Source organism: Hyla sarda, chromosome 2 (genome assembly GCF_029499605.1).
Source record: "Hyla sarda isolate aHylSar1 chromosome 2, aHylSar1.hap1, whole genome shotgun sequence".
Taxonomy (NCBI): Eukaryota; Metazoa; Chordata; class Amphibia; order Anura; family Hylidae; genus Hyla; species Hyla sarda.
Window position 1 is genome coordinate 160,830,464 of NC_079190.1, and position 21,156 is coordinate 160,851,619.

At 39.8% G+C, this 21,156-nt stretch overlaps 1 protein-coding gene across 2 annotated transcripts in view; it reads left to right on the forward strand.

Moving 5' to 3' along the window:
• Positions 1 to 21,156, forward strand: part of FGF14 (fibroblast growth factor 14) — a 563,197-nt gene that overhangs the window by 338,305 nt on the left and 203,736 nt on the right. Inside the window, exon 1 of one of the 2 annotated variants that reach the window (XM_056555664.1) lies at positions 8,149 to 9,784. The exons of the other annotated variant lie outside the window; for it this stretch is intronic. Coding sequence (XP_056411639.1) covers positions 9,592 to 9,784 — 193 coding nt within the window. The 5' untranslated portion in view covers positions 8,149 to 9,591. Of the gene's footprint in view, positions 1 to 8,148; positions 9,785 to 21,156 lie in introns of those variants that run through there. 2 annotated transcript variants of the gene reach the window in all.

The window sequence follows — 21,156 nt, forward strand, 5'->3', positions numbered from 1 at the left end:
TTACTTATAAATAAACTGAAAAAGGGGCAAGTCCCAACCAGTTATGAAAAATCCCAACATAATAACTAATGTTCTCACATGAAATGTGGTGGATTTGAGCTCTGAATATGTGTAAAAGGAAAAAAAAACAAATGTTGGGAAAATGAGTAACTACTTTGGAAAACTACACTCCATTGTTAGTTAATCAGGGCCTATGTTTCTGGCTGTACCGCATCTCATACATGTCTACCGCTGCCTACTGTCAGTATCCGTGCAGACAATAGACTGATTTCTAGGACACTTTGTTGTTCATGGGGCTGTGACACGCTCTCCATCATATGTTTCAGAAATATGTTGTTTACACTGAACAATCATTTAAATATGACACTAAATGCATTTTCTTCGCAAAGTAATGAAATAAGGATAACTAAACAACAAGTGCGCCCAGCAGCGAACTTGTACCCATGTTATTAGTGCGGGATACATCAGCCTTGATAATGATATTAGACTTGTTTGAGAACACTCGCAATTAGCAATGCAGCAATACTCGAGTTGTAAAATTCACCATGACAAGTGTTATCACACAGCTGTTTCTCTCGCTCGCAGTCTGTGTATCCAACTCCCACATAGTGCATTATATAAGCAAGATCTGAAAGTAAGCATGTGGGAGTAGTGCATAAATTAGCAAGTGTACTTGTGCTAATCCAAAATGCTCAGCGCTCGCTATGAGAAACATTGGGAGGAAATGGCAGCAAAATTGTAAGTTGAGAAGCTAAAAAAAAAAACAAAAAAAAACACTAGCTTCTGCGAATGGATATGTCCCCCTTGTATTGCTGTAGCATAATACTGTTTTATTACAATACAAAGCTACACATATTTAGTTTGCATTGTACACTATGGTAGGATAATTCAGTATTTGGTCGCAGTGCCAATTTAAAGGGGTACTCCGGCCCCAAGACATCTTATCCCCTATCCAAAGCACGCCACCAGAGCACAACACAGGCTACAGGATGTCATACATTAACTGTTTCGTGGACCTGAGGAAGGCACCTAGGAGTGCCGAAATGCGTTGTCCTATTGCTTTGAACCTTAATAAACTGTCCTGTGCTACAGTGGCGTCCTGAATCCTTCTCTTATTAGCAGTAGCACTCGTCCATTAACCCCCTTTTTCTTGTTCCTTTTTTCTGTCTCCATTGCTTCTGTACCCTTGCGGATACGGATAGGGGTTTCGAGCTGCACAACTGCCCTGACCGCCTTCCACTCCACCCACTTCCCAGGTGAGGTGCTGTCATTGCTGATAACCCCAGCGGGACATCACATCCCTTTGGGTGGGATGGTCCATGGCCGCCCCAACCTTTTTTATTTCTTTCTCATCCCCTATCCAAAGGATAGGGAATAAGATGTCTGATCGCGGGGGTCCTGCCGCTGGGCACCCCTGCAATCTAGCATGCAGCACCCAACTGTAAGCACTGCAGGAAGCGCTGGAGGCTCTCAGTGTTATGCCTCCCAGCCACGGGGACGTGGTATCGTGAAGTCATGACTCCTCCCCATGTGACATCACACCCCACCCCCTCATTGCAAGTCTATGGGAGGGGGCATGGTGGTGGGACCCCCGCGATCAGACATCTTAACCCGATGGATAGGGGATAGCATAGCCTTCTGGTATACCAAGGTAAACGATGCTATGCACCTGGAGAATGTACGGCTAGCAAACAGAGATGATGAGATTTGGTTCCTGAGTACATGGCAGGCGTGGAAGGACTACCAGGGGTCTATGGAAGTGGAAGAGAATTAGGTAATTTCAGGGGGGGGGTAGAGAGAGGGAAAGTGGGATAGGGTGGGGGAGGGGGGAGAGGGGGGGGATAGCAAGGGTGAGGAGGAAAGGAAGAGAGCAGAGAGGAAGAGAAGGGCAGCTGTAAGGGTACATAAGAGGGTTTTTTTCTTTTGTTTTTTGTTGTTGTATTTAATGTATTTATCTGATGTTTCCTTTTGGTAGCATTTTTTTTTATTTATAATGTTTTTATTATTTTTTTTAAGAGCTACCATTTACTGATATTGACTCATGGATGTCTAAAGAATGTAATGTCTATATCTCCTCTTCTCTGCTATAAAACTATAAATAAAGAATAAAAAAAAAAAGATAGGGGATAAGATGTTTTGGGGCTGGAGTACCCCTTTAATCCTCCATCAGTGGTCTCCAACTTTTGACACTTACAAAATGATAACATGCTAAAAATTGTATTTTTCAAACACCCAGAGCAGTGGTCTCAAAGTGCGGCCCTCCAGATGTTGCAAAACTTCAACTCCCAGCATGCCCGGACAGCCAACATCTGTCCGGGCATGCTGGGAGTTGAAGTTTTGCAACATCTGGAGAGCCACACTTTGAGGCCACTAACCTAGAGAACTATAGGATGGAGACCCTTGTGCTAGATTTTTCTTTTCTTTGTTTGCATCTCAAAGGAAAGCTGTGATGTTACTTCCAGCAAACTGACACGTAGTAGTGTGATATTTCTATATTCAGGTTCGAAATATCTGACAAAGTGTTAGACAACTCTGCTATTTTACCTAAGCATGTGCTTTATGTATGATCCCCTCCCCATACAAACACACTGCCTGTTTAGAGGAAAAGTTGACCAGTTGCCCATAGCAACCAACCAGATCACTTCTTTCATTTTTGAAAAGGCCCGTGGTAAAATGAAAGAAGTGATCTGATTGGTTGCTATGGGCAACTGGTTAACTTTTCCTCTGGACAGGTTTTGATTAATCTCCTCCACTATGTTTTGAGGTACACTGGGTTTACTAGACTGCATACCTACATTTGTACTGTTAGAGATATGGTAAGATTATCATTCTGCAGAGACATCTCCGGTTGTAGATGAGGTACAGTATACTGAAGAAGCAGTTTTGACAGTAATGTTGTTATTCTGATCCCTCCTTATGCCTTTCCATTGTGGCAGACATCTGGGCATTTGCAGCATATTGGCGTATTTAACATCATATTAGGTTTGAAAGAAAAATAAAAAGATTGCAACATACTTGGTTTATTTAATTAATTCATTGTACTTTACCATGAGAGCTGTGAACTTATGGAACAGTCTACCTCAGGAACTGGTCACAGCAGGAAAAATTAACAGCTTTAAAACAGGATTAGATACATTCCAGGAACAAAATAACATTAATGCTTATGAAGAAATATAAAATCCCATCCCTTCCCCAATATCACGCCACACCCCTACCCTTCAATTCCCTGGTTGAACTTGATGGACATATGTTGAACTTGATGGACACATAATTCATTATTATAATTATTTAATTTTATTGACTTTTACCCAACCGCAAAATGGTTGTTCATGAGCCAGTAGAAGGCGTTGTCTAGACCAGTGTTTCCCAATCAGAGGGCCTATAGCAGTTGCAAAACTACAATGCCCAGCATGCCCGGACAGCCAAAGGCTGTCCGGGCATGCTGTGCGTTGTAGTTTTGGAACAGCTGAAGGCACCCTGGTTGACATACACTAGTTAAGACAACTGATATTCTACACGTGTGTCTTTTGGTTTAATTAATTTCCAAGTAACAGTTTTACTTTTACTTCTACATGATCATACCAGTATAGTACCTGTATAGGACACAACCCCACAATTTACGCTCTAAAATTTGTCATCCTCCATATGTCGCAGTGTAAATGATAGGGTTAAATCCTACACCGGTACTTCTGTATTGGTGTGATCGATGTAGAAACTATAACAATTCTGCATTGCTTCATTCCTCTATACAGGAACGATCATATCTGTATTAAAAATATCTTAAGAAGGCTAAATAAATTACGGAAGATTTAACAAAAATGTAAAAAAAAAATCCCTTATAGTTACAGTTACATTAGTACAGTGACCCCCTCGACCTACGATGGCCCCGACATACGATAATTTCAACATACGATGGCCTCTCAGAGGCCATCACATGTTGAAGGCAGCATCAATATACGATGCTTTTCTATGTTGGGGCCATCACATAAATGGCTATCCGGCAGCGCAGACTGCTTCAGCTGCCGCCGGATAGCCATTTAAGGTGCCCCTTGTGGTCCGGTGTCGATCACTTACATGTCCACGGCGCTCCGGACCGTCCTCTTCGGGATCCCCTCCATCGCCAGCTCTCTCCTTCGTCGTCATCACTTTGCCACGCATGTGAGAGCGACGATCCCGGGCAGCGGTGACGTTCCGGAGTGGCGGGAACACCCCGGGGACGCGGCGACAGCGATGGAGGGCGACATCCAGGGCAGCGGTGACGGGTCCGGAGCGGCGGGGACAGGTGAGTATAACTGTGAGTATAACAGGTGAGTATACTTTACATTGCACGGATCCCTCAACATATGATGGTTTCAACAAACGATGGTTAATTTGGAACGGATTACCATCGTATGTTGAGGGACCACTGTACTCCTTTGTCAAAGTACCATAGAATGTTGTTAAGAGTACCAATGTTTGCTTTTAAAAGGTTAACGAGTTAACCTGTCACATCATTGGTGAATGGGGACCTCATTAATTCATATATACAAGTAACTTGAAATTTTAGACATTGACATTTTAGTTTAAACGTATTTGAAAATAGACAAAGACTTTGTTGAAATTGTTTATGGATTATAATGTTGTTTATACATTTTATTATTAATTGTTAGAGTTAATTACGCTGAAAAGGTATTAGAATAATCTGATATTTTTACTTGCTAAAAAGAACAATTTACTTATTAATTTGACTGGACACAGGTTGCACTTTATAAAAACAGGCCATAGAAAAGTAAAAGGAGTATTGTGGTGCAGGACAACTTATCCTCTATCCAAGGTGTGTGATTACGAGACTCCGATTGCTCGGACCCCCCTCGCTATCTCCTGCCAAGCGCCCCTACTCTCCTCGTGCACAGAGCGATCTCTGCCTCCCTCCATGTATGTCTATGGGAGAGCCTTAGATACTGGAATGCTATATCTCCAGCTCTCCCATAGTGATGCATGGAGAGGGCTTGTCGGCCATCACTTCGTGCGGGGGTTGACACAGCTCTGTGCTGGGGTGCCATGCCGGAGAACACAGGGGGTCATAGCGGTCGGACCCCCCAGTTATCAGACACTTCTCCCCTATCCTACAGATAGGGGATAGGTTGTCCTGCACCACCGTACTTATTTAACAATGGAGCCAATTTTTAAAAATGGCAAGCAAAATTCCATGCCAAATCCCAGTAGTCAGGACATGCTAAGATGTATATTTTTGTATAAGCTGGAGCGTATAGGTAAGGAATCCATCACTTTAGAGAAGTGTTTCCCAAGCTGGGTGCCTCCAGCTGTTTCAAAACTACAACTCCCTGCATTCCCGGACAGCCTTCGGCTGTCCGGGCATGCAAGGAGTTGTAGTTTTGCAACAGCTAGAGGATTCCTGGTCGGGAAACATTAACCATTCAAACGGTCTGTCTAAGGAAATGCACCATGTGGCTCTTATGTTTGGTTATTATATATTAAGACAGCAGATGGCTCTCTTGAGTTTTCTTTGAAATAAAACAGCCTTGTCGAGAAGCGTAAACATTTTTGTTACACATGCACAACTCCCTTTTTTCTTCTAATCAGAAATATTTTAAATGTATCCAAAAATCAAACATTAAATGTCTTTCAAGTGTTTAGGTTCAAAATCAGAATTCACTATTCTGTCGTCATGTCAAAATATTTTCCCTGCTAAGATAGTACAAAATGGAAACCTTCAAAAATAGAGGGCTGTATGTCATATTTGGGGTGATGGGATACAGTGTAATGTTTCCAGACACTGATATATGCCAGAATTGTTTACTTATTCCCTTATATAAGAGCTGTCCCTGGTGCTGAAATGAATTCAGCTTCATCAGTCCAATTAGGAGCCACAAATACACAGTGGACTATTGGTGCAGATCAAAGAAATCGGCGTAATTATTCATATTTATCATATTTGTTTTATTTATGACTTCATTGCAGCGTTTGGGAGAATATATGAGCTATTTATAAACAAGGGAACTTGTATATCTGCATTGCCAGTCCCTTTATTCGGCAGTCACTTACATACCATAAAGTCACCCGTTTGCTTCTTTCATTACTTCTTTTATTACTTCATCCTAAGTAATAAGCTATTCATTGCCGCTAATTGATCCTTAATGGGGATATGCTAGGGATAGTTTATTATAGGAATACCAAAAAGGAATGCTGTAAAGCTTTTATTATTATTATTATTATTCATAAAAGGACAGGATTTTTAGTATCTGCTTACACCTTAACATGTATGCATGTTTGCGCTATATGTGCCATTACTCCTATGGATTAAGTATATGATTTACAGGATAGCTTAGGAGTTGTTCACCTTGTTGTGTTGTGCTGAGAGCACAACACCATTTATCGCAATGGCACAACTACTGGTGTGCCGACAGATCCACCGGGTTCAGACCGGAGCGTTCCCCATGGATTCCGGAGGGAAAGCTGGGTCAGGCATGCAATCTTCAGATTTTTCCGTCCGAATTTCCACTGGTAGTCCCTCCTTGTGAAAGGAAGAGCTCCAGCGGGAGAGGGTGGAAAGAAAAAGATGAACGCTGTATATGCAGGCGCTCCCAGCACTCCTTATCATTATTATTAGAAGGTTATCCAGTGTAATAAAAGTTATCCCCTATCCGCAGAAAAGGGGATCAGTGTCAGATTGCTTGGGATCCGACCACTGGGACTCCCTGGGATCTACCGCCTGACCCCGTATGACCACTGTACAAAGTTGAGGCTGACATATCCCCTCCATGCATCTCTATAGGGGAGCCAGAGATACAGCATTCGGGTATATCTGGCTCTCCCATAGAGATACATGGAGGAGATGAGTCAGCCACAGCTTTGTTCCATGGTCGGCACACTCCTTTCAGGCAGAGAGCCGGGGTGTCAGGCGGGAGATCCTGGTAGGGTCCCAGCAGTCGGTCCCACCACAATCTGACACTTATTCCCTAACCTGCAGATAGACGATACATTTTTGATACTGGACTACCCCTTTAAAACAAAATTGGAGATATTAACTCATTCAATCTGGTTTTAGACATACTTACTTATATAAGTCTGTCTTATATAACCTGTAGCTTTCTACCTGTTGTATGAAGACAAGTCAAATATAACAGGACTGCTATTTATTAAATATTAGTTAATATTGGATAAGGTTGCCAATAAAGAGCAAATTCTTAATTCAGAATATTTAATGTGAAGGTTACACACTGTATATGTATACATTCAAAACAATTTAGTCCAACCATAAAAAATTATCCACAGCTCTCCACTGAATGGCACATAAGGGTATAGTATTTTAGGACCAATGGACAGTGTATACAAGAAGGATATTATTTATTTATGGTAATAGTGGTGCTCAGCTCAAAGAATGGCTCCATATGTAATCCAAATCATGGAAAAGGATTAAGCGGTGCCCACAAGATTCTCCCAATGACCCTGTGGTCAAGAGAAGACCAACAGTTGTTTTGCAATCAAGCAGATATGGAGGTAAATCGGTTGTAGGCTAGTGGGAAACTCAGGTCCTCACTTGGGTTATTGCATCTATATTGGAAGAATCTGATGATGCCCCTAAATCCATTTTATTTTTTGCATACACAAGAGTTTAGTTGAGATACAAGAGAAGCTTCCTTCCTCATTGAACCATTGAGTGTCATTGGAGATTGAAAAGCTAAAAAATGTTGTTCTTAGGATTCCATGTTGACTGTGGATTTGGCTTAAATGAAAGATAAAAGTTTGTGTTGTCTCTGGAGTTGTAAGATGTTTTGGATCTGGAAGCCTCGGAGCTGCGTGGGAGAGATCCGAGGCCACAAGACATTCACGCTGTAGGTGTTATTCTTTTCCTTCCCAGCAATAGCCTTTTCAGCTTCAAGTCTTTATCACACTGTTGTTTATAATTTGTATGCATCTAAGTAGAAAGCTTTTCATCTCTAGCCATCTACGCTTCTTTTCTTTTCTGCAGCCGCTCTGCGTTATTCACACATTTATCACAGTGGAACATGCAAATAGAGCAAGGTAGGGAGGGAAGTCAGGCAAGTGAAATTGCACACAGATTGATGAGAAGCTCTTAGGCTGAAACTATTGGTGTGGGTAATTTTTCACACTTATGGTACGGCGTGAAAACTCCTCTCTCCTCCTGCATGTGACTGTGTAAGACAAAGGTATCTGGGGATGACACTCCTGTGGATTTGATCTGCTAAACTTCCTGCTTTTGCTCCTGCTGCTGTCAGATGCTTCACGTCTTGTCATCCTCCGTTCACAGGGGCTCTCCCTTGTCTCTTATTATATATTAGTTTATTGCTTGTGGGACTATGGCATTGTGAATTCCTAATGCGGTGCCGCCGCCGTCTCACTACTTATTTGCAGCTGCTTTCTTTTGCATACATTTTTCAATCTCTTTTTGTCATCACCAGGGAAAGTCTGTATGTTTAATGCACCAGGAGGGAGGTTTATGCAACTTTACAGTAATGTGGTAAAGGGTTTTTACTATGCCGGACACTTGTTTGCAAAATGAAAGGGTAGACGGAAGAGAGGAGGCTGTTTGGCTTCTGGTGGAATTATCTCTCGTCTTTCTCTGCAAGCAGTAAAAGCAATCCAGCCAGAAGACTACTGTTAAGCATGCTTAATTTCTGGAGAGAAAGGCATTACAATCAAGAACACCAACTGAGCAAGAAGCTTGGATCTGTTATAAACTAGCAATTTCTCAAGGAAATTGCACAAAGCTGTGCCGTGTTTTTTTTTAAGGAAAGGGGTGGAGAGAAGAGGAGGGGATGATTTGATTAGAGAGCGTGCAGGAAAGAAGATTGCCTCCTGATGCTGCTTCACATGCAGTGCTCCTTGGTGCCTGAAATCGTAGAGAATCAAGAGGCATGGACTTTCAGAGGTGCACAAGAGCATCGTCTCAAGGCTACTGAATTGGATGCTTTAGCTTTTGTTTACCTGCTGCCTGTGACCATGCGAATGCCAGTGAAAAGCCAGCCTCCCCATTCCATTCCTCCTCCTACTCCTTCCTCCTCTCTTTAACCATCTTCTTCATCCAGATTTTTCAGCTCTCTTGCTAAAGAGAAGCAGGCACTGTCTGGTGTGTGGGTGGCACCGAGGAGCCAAGCTTAGCCCCCCTCACTGAGCTTTGCCCTGCCACCAAGCATTGATGCCAGTTTCTTCAGTGGAAGAGGTGAGAGAAAGCTGCAAAAGAAGTTCTTTTTGAAACATACCAACACTTTAGCTGTGTATCTCTCTTTTACCTATATGTATGTATAAATATCTATATACTTACATATATTGTCTGTGTACTTCAAATGTTCACTGCTCCAGTTAAAGGAGACATCTGTGGGTTCTCATATTCCATTCTCTTCTCTCCCACTTCACCACTGGTTCTCTAAAGTGATCCGGCACAGAGAAAAGGGGGATGCATCCCATTCTCCAGAGGGGCTAAGCCCCTTTACTTATTTCTCTGTGTCTTCCACAGACTATCTTTTTTTTCTGGGCTCTTTCAAGCCTGGTGGGGTGTCCCACCACAACTTCCTGCCAGCCCCTCCCTCTCCGAGGTCCCTTGCCCGGTAAGGGTGCACGGGAGGTGGCATGGCAGCAGCTATTGCAAGTGGACTGATCCGTCAAAAGCGGCAGGCAAGGGAGCAGCACTTGGACCGTCCTTCAGCCAGCAAGAGGCGTAGTAGCCCGAGCAAAAATCGAGGCCTTTGCAATGGCAACCTGGTGGATATCTTCTCCAAAGTGCGAATCTTTGGCCTCAGGAAAAGAAGACTCAGACGGCAAGGTCGGTTGGTCTGTGTCTGTGGACTGTATTTATATTTACCTCATCATTTCCCCCCTGTGTCTCTGTACCCAAAGGCAGTATGTGTGCATTGTTCCTTCCTTATGATCCTTAGCTTCTCTTTATCCTATATGTAGTTCTGTCATTTTCCTTTTAACAAAGTTGTATACAATTGTTGTTAGTCAATCTGTGGAAAGTGTTGTGTTTTATGTATAATTCACTCAGTCCCTCCGCTCTCCAGTGGAACCATCTCACTGTGTTGCAGGGCCCTCTAGCAACAGGGTTAATGCCAATGCTATTAATGTGCCATGCCGTGAATGAAAAGTTCCATAAATTATATAGGCTCAAAGGGAAAAAGACTTCAATGGTTCAATAACTCCTCTAGGAAATGGATATTAACATTTTTAGCACAGAAAATGTACAAGACAAAAACACAGAATCTCTTTTCATATCTCTGTTCTCTATGAACTAGGTTTCTCGTCTCGTTGACAATGTAGGTTGTAAAATACTCATTTCTCTTGACAGACTGCAAAATGGACTAGTGCTTCTATCTTTAATACATTCCTCTAGAAAGCAGGCTGTGGGTATCATCATCATCATTTTGGTTACAAATTCACAGAATAATAAATAAGCTTGGATTACATAGACATCTAGTAATGCATGTGATTCAATTCTTGCTCAACATTTCCTATATAAGAAAAAACTAAAGCTATTCTGCTATACTAACAGAACTTTTTAACACACCACCCCTATACACGTGTAATATGTAATATATGATGCCAACTAGTCTTTTTTTATTCCTACCTCCATGTCCTCTATTCATGGACGGAAAGACTATTTCCGATAGGATTTCTAGGTGTGATATAAAGCCAAGCAAAGCAGACAGCAAGGCTTTACCTCTCCTCAATAAGACACTCAACAATTAGCAATTTGTGTATTTATTCCATATTGCAAACTCCAAGACATGCTACATAGAAACACTATTGACTTTACCTAATACAATGCCATTCCAAGTATTGTGAAACCCTAAAATGTATATTCAATGCCATTATAGATCAGAGCCTGTAAGTAAGTATGACATCCATATGAGGCACTCATACTACATACAGTATGACAAAGCACAAGATGGTGAGGGGATGTTTTATGAATACATCAACAGTATATACAGTATTAGATGTAGTATTAAAAACTTTATATAAGATTTATATTCTAACTTCTGTAAAATTGCTTAACAATCCTGTATATTGCCTCTTTACCACTTAAATTAAGCTATGCATAAGCCTGTGAAACCATTTATATACAGAATTCACATTATGTCTTACACTGTAGAATAGAACAGCAACAATGCTGGATTATATGTAAACTAGGCATAGGTTTCCACCACCTGTTAAATTAACATTTAGGTATTAAAGGGAAGATAGCACATTTAGTATGTATAATATAGAATCTAAACATATTATTTTGCTCTAGAATGTTATTTGGTAATAATAATCATAATTATAATAATCTTAATTTCTGTATCGACAACATATTCTACAACACTTTACAATACAGAGGGTACTAAAAAACAGATAATATCAGACTTCACATATTTACAAACTAAGACAAAAAGAATTAAAACTCTGCCTGCAAGGACTTACAATGCATGAGTGTGGAACAAGAGGTATAAAAAAAAAAGTGCTTGTTTTGCACAATGGTTCTGCCATCGTTTACACGCCGTGTACATGAGATTTGCTCTTTTCTTTTTCGTATAGTTAACATGTCTCATGTAGATCTTATAGTCATGGGAATCATAGGTGTAAGAAATGATGGAGTAAAGATAGAGCAGGTTAGATTGAGTGTACTCAAGTATGCTTAAAACAGTTTCCAGGCAAAGAAATCTGGCTACATGCTGAACACCTCAAGGTGATGCTCGAATCTTATCACTCATTCCCACAAAGCAGCTCAGCAAAGTGTTTGCATAAATGAAAATTAGCCATCTATATCTGCTCTACCTCGGGCAGGAGAGAGAGGAAATAGGAATTCTGTTCCTTGTCCTGTTTACTTTTAAGATTCTCTCCAGCTAATAAGCGTAAACAAAACATCAGGGTCTTTATTGACTTTGTGTTCATTTGACAGTGCTGTGTAAATATTCATGTCTGGAATACACAATATGAAAATATGAAAAGAGCCCTGCTGGATCAGCATTCATAGAAAACTAGGGGAAAAACTGCACATTCAGTCTGAACTAATTAACTTTATACAATCCACACTGTAGAGAATTAGAATATGTGTAAATATGTATATATATATATATATATATATATATATATATATATATATATATGTGGGTTTACCCAAAATAAAATCTTATAACATTGGCATTAGAGCTTGAGAATCTTATCAGTTGTGTATTGTTAAAGCCTGTGCACTTATCTCTGTTCACATATTGGTTTTCTGAATATAGGGCTGGAATACTGGTGGGTGCTTGCGATATTTATCTAATGGAATGGAATGTGTCACAATCTTCAGAATCTAGTCGGCTTTGCACAACAATGTGCCTATTTAACAGCAGTGTAATATGTATTATCAATGGTTAACAGCCATTGAACTGAAAGGCCATTAATAATCAATAATGACATTGTTCTGGGGGGAAATGGCCCTTTAGTCTACATACAGTGTGAGATTTCCTGCTCAGTTCAGTAGAAGCCATTCAGAGCTCTGCTGTCTAATACACCTTATCACAGCTTCATCATCTTTCAATAGTACTTCATAAAAAGGTTTTTATGGGAACATTTTACCATTATTGCCAATTCTTACATTTGAAACTCAAAGTATGTAATATTCCTTGTCTTGTCATTATAGAAGATAATAGAATATATCCTTATATTAGGCTGTTTCTGAAAATCCTTTGAATCTAAATATCTCATTAGAATTTTACTGTTGGTTATTATATTGCTTTATATAACCTTTGTATTGGAAGTAATAGTAAATATATTGAAGGTTAAATAGTCTCATCACAAACTAGTAGAGGTAATAGCAAAGTGATGCCTGGAATGACAATGTCAACCAGTATGTAGTCGTGTCCTTACACATGAAGTAGAACTTACTTAGACTTATGACTGTATAGCTGTAAACACAATGTATAATAGTACACTGGATGATAGTAATATGCACTATTCCTATGTATATAATCGGATATTAGAATTATATATATTGTGCTTGACTCATTCCTACTTCAAACCATTAAAGGGGTACTCCGGTGGAAAATATATATATTTTTTTAAATCAACTGGTGCCAGAAAGTTAAACAGATTTATAAATTATTTCTATTAAAAAAATCTTTATCCTTCAGTAATTTTCAGCAGCTGTATACTACAGAGGAAATTATTTTTGAATTTCTGTTTTGTCTTGTCCACAGTGCTCTCTGCTGACACCTGATGCCCGTATCAGGAATTGTCCAGAGCAGAAGAAAATCCTCATAGCAAATCTATGCTGCTCTGGACAGGTGTCAGCAGATTGCACTGTGGACAAGACAAAAAAATGAATTCAAAAAATAAAGAATTTCCTCTGTAGCATACAGCAGCTAATACGTACTGGAAGGATAAAGATTTTTTTAATAGAAGTAATTTACAAATCTATTTAACTTTAAAAAAAAAAGTTTTCAACTGGAATACATCTTTAAGGAGGGAATATTTTATCTGCCCTTTGAATTTCAAAATACATTAAAGAATACCATTGTAGTTGGCAGGAAATGGCCAAATAATTCATATTTACTCTCGATTCTGTGCAGGTAGTAGTGCAATAGTAGTTAATGTACACTAACTGTGAGCATTTTTGATTAGTTGCAGTACTTTATTATTTCTGACAGGGGGCACTGTTGCTTTTAGTGTTTCTATGATATATAACATACAACAGTCATAGCTCTCAATACACTGTGTTAGCAAGAACAGGAACACAGACCATGTGTTTGTATTAAAAAAATAACCTAAAGTTCTGATGTAATTCAGCAATGTATTACATTATATTATGCCATACCATACATCCTGGCAATTTCCTTTCACACAAATGCAAAAGATCTGAAAGATGTGAGAGGTGTTCCCAATGGCCAATAAGATCATAGCTTTTCATTGTGAAGTTAAGTTAAACTGTAGTAGACATTTTCACATTGGATACAATATTCTTAATGATATTACACTTGTAGTGTATTTACAATGGACATGTTTCCCACATAATAGAGTACTTATCAGCCGCAATTGTCTGTATTGAATAATATTTTCGCACAGAGACACATGCATTTCATAAAGAGTAAGGTGCATTACACAGTCATACACGACTCTGAATTATTTCCATCTAATACCACATTTCCTCTATGGTAGATTCCTAGGGCAAAACTGTTGTTGTCTATAGAATACAACACATTTAATACATACAGGGATTCATAATATGACATAATGGGATTTTTTTTTCAATGGAAAGAACCTAAAAATCCAACCTACATACAGTATGTACCATTTTAACAATGGAAATGTGTTAAGTTGTTTTTATGTTATGCCAAAAATGTTTGGACTATGTGACCTTTTATTGTGGCCAAATATGTAACATAATATACAACATAAGAAATTACCAAATATGGTTATTAGACGTGTACTTTAAATAATGTAACAAACCAAAAAGAGGCAATATACATGTAGTAAGTGAGATAAAACAAAATAATCTTTGTTGATATAAATGTAATCCCAGTAAAAAAAAAATATATATATATATATAGATATATATATATATATATATATATATATATATATATGGTGCCATTATACATAGTGGACAGTATGCAAGGAACAGGTAAAAGCATTGGGACCCAAGGTTAAAAAGTACACACAAAACATATGAGTACACTAGTGGTTTCTGTGGGAAACAACAGAGTTGCAGATAAACTGTACTCTCCAATCATATACATATATAGTATTACTAGATGAAGTAACAAATAGAGGTACAGCCAAGGGAAATCAATAAGCAAATATGTGGAGCTAAACCTATGCATTCCTACCCCAATGTGTGTTTCGCTATTGGGCACCATATGTATTTTTACTGTGATTTAAGACTACAATTGTATCCATAAAGATTGTGGTGTTTTATTTCAATTTTTCCATGTGCATTCTCTCTTTTTGGTGTGTTAAAGTAAATATTTTGTGAATTACACCAACACTGAAGTGTAGAGCCTAGTGTGTAGTCTGAAGGATCACAGGACTCAGTGGTGCTTTCATACATCTAACACCTGCACCGAACTAATGATAATTCCTATAGTGGTGTATGGAATGGCAGTGCTGCCCTATATACCCCCCCCCCCCCTCAACATGGTCATGCTGGTGTAGGGGCGGGGTACTTAATTTCCCTGTCACTTGCTTTGTGGTGTTCTTAGAGGATAGATGTGTGTGACCTTACTACAGGATAAAGAAAAAAAGGGTAAAGTGCTTCTTTAACACCTTGTGCTTTACATTTATGTTATGGAAGCTTTAAGAAGATATGAATAGAGCTCAGAATACAAGCTCTTTCCATACTCCACGATCCAGCTGATTCGTGCTAGCCACAATGCTATTCATTCAGCCATCTAGATGCCGCTGTCCAGGGGCATAGCTAGAAATCACAGGGCCCTGATGCGAATAGTTGTCCTGGGCCCCCCTACCCCTCGACGACACGCTTCCCCAATCCCTGACAAACTCCTTAGCCAGCCTCGACCACACAAATATAATAATGAATGACAGGCAGGGCTGTACTGGGGCCAAAAATAAGCCCAGGCATTTTAAAATAAGCAGCCCATTTTAATGGTGGGGGTCCGACTGCTTAGACCCCCACCAATCACCTTGGTTCAAGTGGCTCTCCAGCTGTAATAAAGCTACAATTCCTATTGTGTCTGGAGATCCTCAGGCATTATGGAAGTTGTTGTTTTGCAACAGCTGGAGAGCCACAGATTGGATCAGACAGAACAAACAGTGATATCAGTGACCTGAGTGACATCTTCTCTGTTGTCTTCTCTTTCTCATCTTGTCCGGGCACCAGGTCTTCATCATTGATTCCTCAGCTTGTAAGCAGATCCTCATTCTCTATATAAAGACATTAATAATTTTAACCCTGCCAAATACTGGGTCCCCTGAATATAATACTGCCACCCCCTGTACCCCCTGAATATAATACTGCCACCCACTGTACCCTCTAAATATATTATTGCTACACACTGTACCCCCTGAATATAATACAGCCACCACTGTACCCTCTAAATATATTATTGCTACACACTGTCCCCCCTGAATATACTGCCACCCACTGTACCCTCTAAATATATTATTTCTACACACTGTACCCCCTGAATATAATACTGCCACCCACTGTTCCCATAATAATACTGTCACACAGTGTTTCTTCTTAGTCCGGCTGAATCCCACCCCTGCACTGTCCTCCTCCAGGCTTCTTAGTCCCCTAAGTCTTTACCTAAGTCATTACCGCATACACCGCCACCCACGACCCCCCCCCCATACACCATCCTCAGTCTCCTTCTCATCACCTCATACACTGCCACCCAGTCCAACCCCCCATCCAGCACCCCATCCTCAGTCAATCCCCCCAGCACCCCATCCTCAGTCTCCTCATTGTTAGGTACCCCCACCATCCATGGTCTCCTCATCATCCCCCGCCCCCCCCCCCAACATCATCAATGAATAACCCCCACACCCTCAGTCTCCTCATCAGTCAGTCAATCAATCAGGCCCCCCGCCCTCCGTCTTCTCATCAATCACCCCATCCTCAGACTCCTCATCAATGAATAAAACACACACACACACACACAATGTCCTCATGAATTTAGCACCCCCAGCACCCCCCTCCGGCAGCCCGTCCCATGTCTCTTCACCTTCTCACTGCAGCGATGTGGGGCGGGTGGGCGAGCGGCTGCACCTGCCTCTGCCTGGTATCGATAACACAGGGTCAGAGGCAGGGGTACGTCAGGGGCTTTGAGCTGATGAGCTGACGTGCGTGCCTGCGCAGAGCACTTCTTCTCCCATCAGCCCCTGGCCTCCCATCATGCCCCTGACCCTGCAGGGCCCCCCAGGCTACGGGTCCCGGTCGCGATTGCGACCCCTGCGACCTCTATAGCTACGCCACTGCCGCTGTCAATAGTGACAATGGCATCTAGTCTGTTAACCACCAAGTACCCAGGACTTGCAGGGTCTTATTGCCCTCCTAGCACCAAATCGGGGGCTGCAGATCAGTTTCAATGGCAGCCACATGCTTTCTGAAGGCCTCCTTTACTTCTATTTAAACTTGCCTATGGCAGACTGTAATATAAGTAATAGGAGTTTAACAGTTCACTGCAATTTGTATTTGAACTGTAAAAGCAAAAAAGCAATAGCATAGCGAAGGAGTTAAAACCTAAACATCCATATAAAAAATTAAAACACCAAAAAGTTAACATAATTGATATGTCCACACTATGTCCAAACTATTAATATACATCCCACATTCCAAAAAAAATTGAATTTCCCACAAGTTGCTAAACAATGAGCACTCACACAGCTTAGAATTTTTTTTATAGGGTCAGACAATGACAATGTCATGCATTAAAAAAAAAGTTTATTTTTTTAATTAGTAAAATAAAAAAAATTATATAAACTGGTTGTCATTATAATTATACTGACCCGCAAAATAAAGTTAAGATGACATTTTTACCGCATAGTAAACTCAAAAAAACAAATGCCTTAAATTCATGGCATAGTATTGATGCCATTACATCTCCTTAGATGCTGTGATCAGAAATGACTGCGGCATCAAAGTGGTTAGACTGAGGGACGAGGTTCCATCTTTGAGTCCATAGCTGGATGCTTATGGATCGTCATTGGCAGCTAAAGGCCTGATGCAAGACTCCTGTTCTGTCTTGACTGTATGCCTATTAACACAGAAGTACTGAAGTTCATTATACAAGCAAATAGGCAATAACATGGCCATGTCACTATAAAAAAAGACGTAAAATGTTTAATAATATAGAAAAATAAGTTTGAAAAATCCTAATAAAATTTTAGTGTGTAAAAATATATAATATTATCATGTCATTAACCCACATGGTGAATGCATATATTTTTAAAAAGTTACCAAAGGTCAGTATACATTTAACTCATTCTATGCAAGTCTCCACATGGCTTCACTGAAAGAAACATGTTGTTTATACTGCAGAAAAATATAATTTTGAAATGTCAGGGTTTTTTTAAATTCTCAGTCACAAATTTTATGAATGTTTTACAGTTCATTATATCTACCCCTAGAAGGTGCCATTACTCAAAAAAAAAAAAAAAAAATCTGTCCTGCAAAAAACAAGCCCTTGGATGGATAGAGATAAATAAAAGGCCAAAAGAGGCTTCAGACAGCCTAAGAAATGTTTGTTGGTGGCCATGGGGATTTGTTTATACACTGGTTATAATAAGCTGTACACTTTTTATTTTTTCAATCAACATTTATCAGTGCGGTAAATGAATTCCCAAACAACACTGATCAAATTGCAGCTCCTCTGATGAATCCCACATTTTATCTCCGTTGGAACTCGTGATATTGGAAAATAAGTTTATTTAAAGAAAAATAATGATATATTTAACCTGAATGTAAGACAAAACTGTTCGTAGAGCAATTGATTGTAGGTAATTTGTATCTTTATTATGTAACAGCAAATTCCCCAGAGACATACACTTTTCATGGCTTTGTGATTGATGTGCTGGTTATAGACGAGATAGGAGGAAGCAGCAGATGACAGAAGTAATACATAGCTTTATCTAATTTTCACATTTTGCTGGTTATACCTAGACAGCGCCTCAATAGGCTTTTATACTATGCTTATGGGCAACTCTGGGCACCATTACACTATTCCCTTGGGGTAACTGGGGTCAAGGTTTCTGCCATTCTGCTAGATGATGTGCACTTGTTTCTCATTTCACTTATCAATACAAGTAGCTTTTACAATGTTGTCATGGCAAAATCTGCCGGACATATCGCAATTCATTCTCTTGTACGTGAATCCTAGTCCTCATATGGAGGAATATATGGATACCAGTAATTTTGTACATTGTACGAATTCTGTTTTTGTTCAAGTTCTATTATGTCACTGCTTGATATAAACAGTTGAGACAAAGAGACATTACCATGCTGTAAACATACTGGGCCTCATTTACTAAGCTGAAACCAACCAGTTTTTTCGGGTTATTTTGGAGCAGAGTGTCTGCGACATGTCGGCGCCAGTGTGCAACAATGTGTGCCTGGAAAATCCGACAAACCCGACATTGCACTATGATAAGCCGAAAAAGGGGCGTGGTCTGTCACAAAGGGAACGTGGTTGGTCCAAAAGCGGCATGGTTTCACAACCCGACCGATTTACTACTGAATTCACAGAAAATCCTGTGGATAAATGACTGGAAATTTCCACCTAGAAAAAGCTGGTCAGAAAATTTTCACGACTTTTCCCAATAATAAATAGAGAGAAATCCTGCAAGTCTGAAACAACATTTCCCACTAGTAAAAACCCGACACTCTTAGTAAATGAGGCTCAGTATCTCTATAGATCAAAACATCAACTCATGTTCTTATTAGATGAATATTTAAAATCCCAGTCTAAAATAGAATATTTATAATGGGTAAGGCTTGATTCACACTACTTGATTATACGGTGACTGGATGCAGCTGGGGGTGGGGAAAACCGGGCACTCCCGTATCCCAGCCGATCCCCGGCCCCGATCTTATTCATGGACAACATTTTGCATCAGTATTTTTTTTGAAACATATATTTATTAACAGTGGTAGAAACAATACATACACAGCAAATCCGTACACACTTACAAGTATGTAAGAATTGTGCTATATTAGGAAGTATTACTTTACTGAGAGAGTAGTGGATGCTAGAAGTGGTAGTTGCAAATACAGTGAAGGAGTTGAAGCATGCATGGGATAGGCATATCTTTCATATGAGATAGGGCCAGGGATTAACACAAACTGGACCTATGGATGGAGGATTAACTTAAATTCATATATTTGATCACTAGGGGGGAGATTTATCAAAACATGTCCAGAGGAAAAATTGCCCAGTTGCCCATAGCAACCTATTAGATTGCTTCTTTAATTTTTAACAAGGCCTCTGCAAAGTGAAAGAAGCGATCTGATTGGTTGCTATGGGCAACTGGGCAACTTTTCCTTTGCACAGGGTTTGATAAATCTCCACCTAGGTGATCACAGGGAATTCTCCCATCCACTAAATTATTAAAACCTAAATTATTAAAAAGCAACTTAATTGCTTTAGAATGATAAAAAATCTCAACCCACTGGTCTCATCAGTATAGATACAACTACTGAAATAGTACAGTGCCACAATGTAAACACAATTGTGAGTTGATAGTGTGGCTACAGTCCATATCTATTACTGGATATACACTTGAGCGAAGTGGGTGATTTTAAAATCTAACACTAATCTAATCTTATCCCCCCCCCCCCTCCTTTACCAACGTTTCACCTCACACAGTGGCTTTCTCAAGGGCAAATGGGTAAATGGCCATTTTTCTATACCGATAAGTGTGCGGTGCCGCTCCATTCAGTCAGAGGACATTTGTCCTCCATTTTCAGGATCAGTGGGGCATCCTTGTAGTTGGACCCCCACTGATCCGCTAGTTATCCCCTATCCTGTTCATAAAAGTAACTTTTGAATATGAGAATGCTCCCGTTTAAACCAGGCCATATGTATTTTGTCCAAAGCAGTCTAAGTTTTTCTTCGCTATGTAGCAAATTAATACAATATTAGCTTTTCAGGGTTAGTTATTGAATTTGTATAGCTTCATATTAATAAACAGAAACTGAAAACAATGATGCTTAGAAGATCTGCAGTGTCAAAGTAATGCCAGTATGGTGAAACACATTACAATTCGGCTTTGGAAGCTCATACACCATAGCCAACAATTGGACCTTTAGAACTTTTATAGACCATAACAGACTGGGGGAAGTTTTTAATTCCTTATGAAAGCTCCATACAAATTAGATTGTTGAGAATCTACCTCAGCAACAACAGATACGCTCTGGTGTAATTTTATAGTCCACTAGTTCATAGCCAATTTTCATTTGTAATTGCAGAACTATTGAAAAGCATCACCATTATGTTCTTGTGCCCAGTATTTTTCAAAGTTAGTCGTGGTTGAATTATTTAGCATTTATTTGACTTGTTATCCTCCTGTGTACATTACAGTACAGTCTTTATGTTTCTTATTGCAGCTTGCTTAATGAGTATTATATTTGAGCAGAGGAATTAAAATGTATTCTTGTTTTAATAGCAAATGGGCTTAAAAAGTAAAAGAAATCTAGGACATGCAATCTGGAAACTA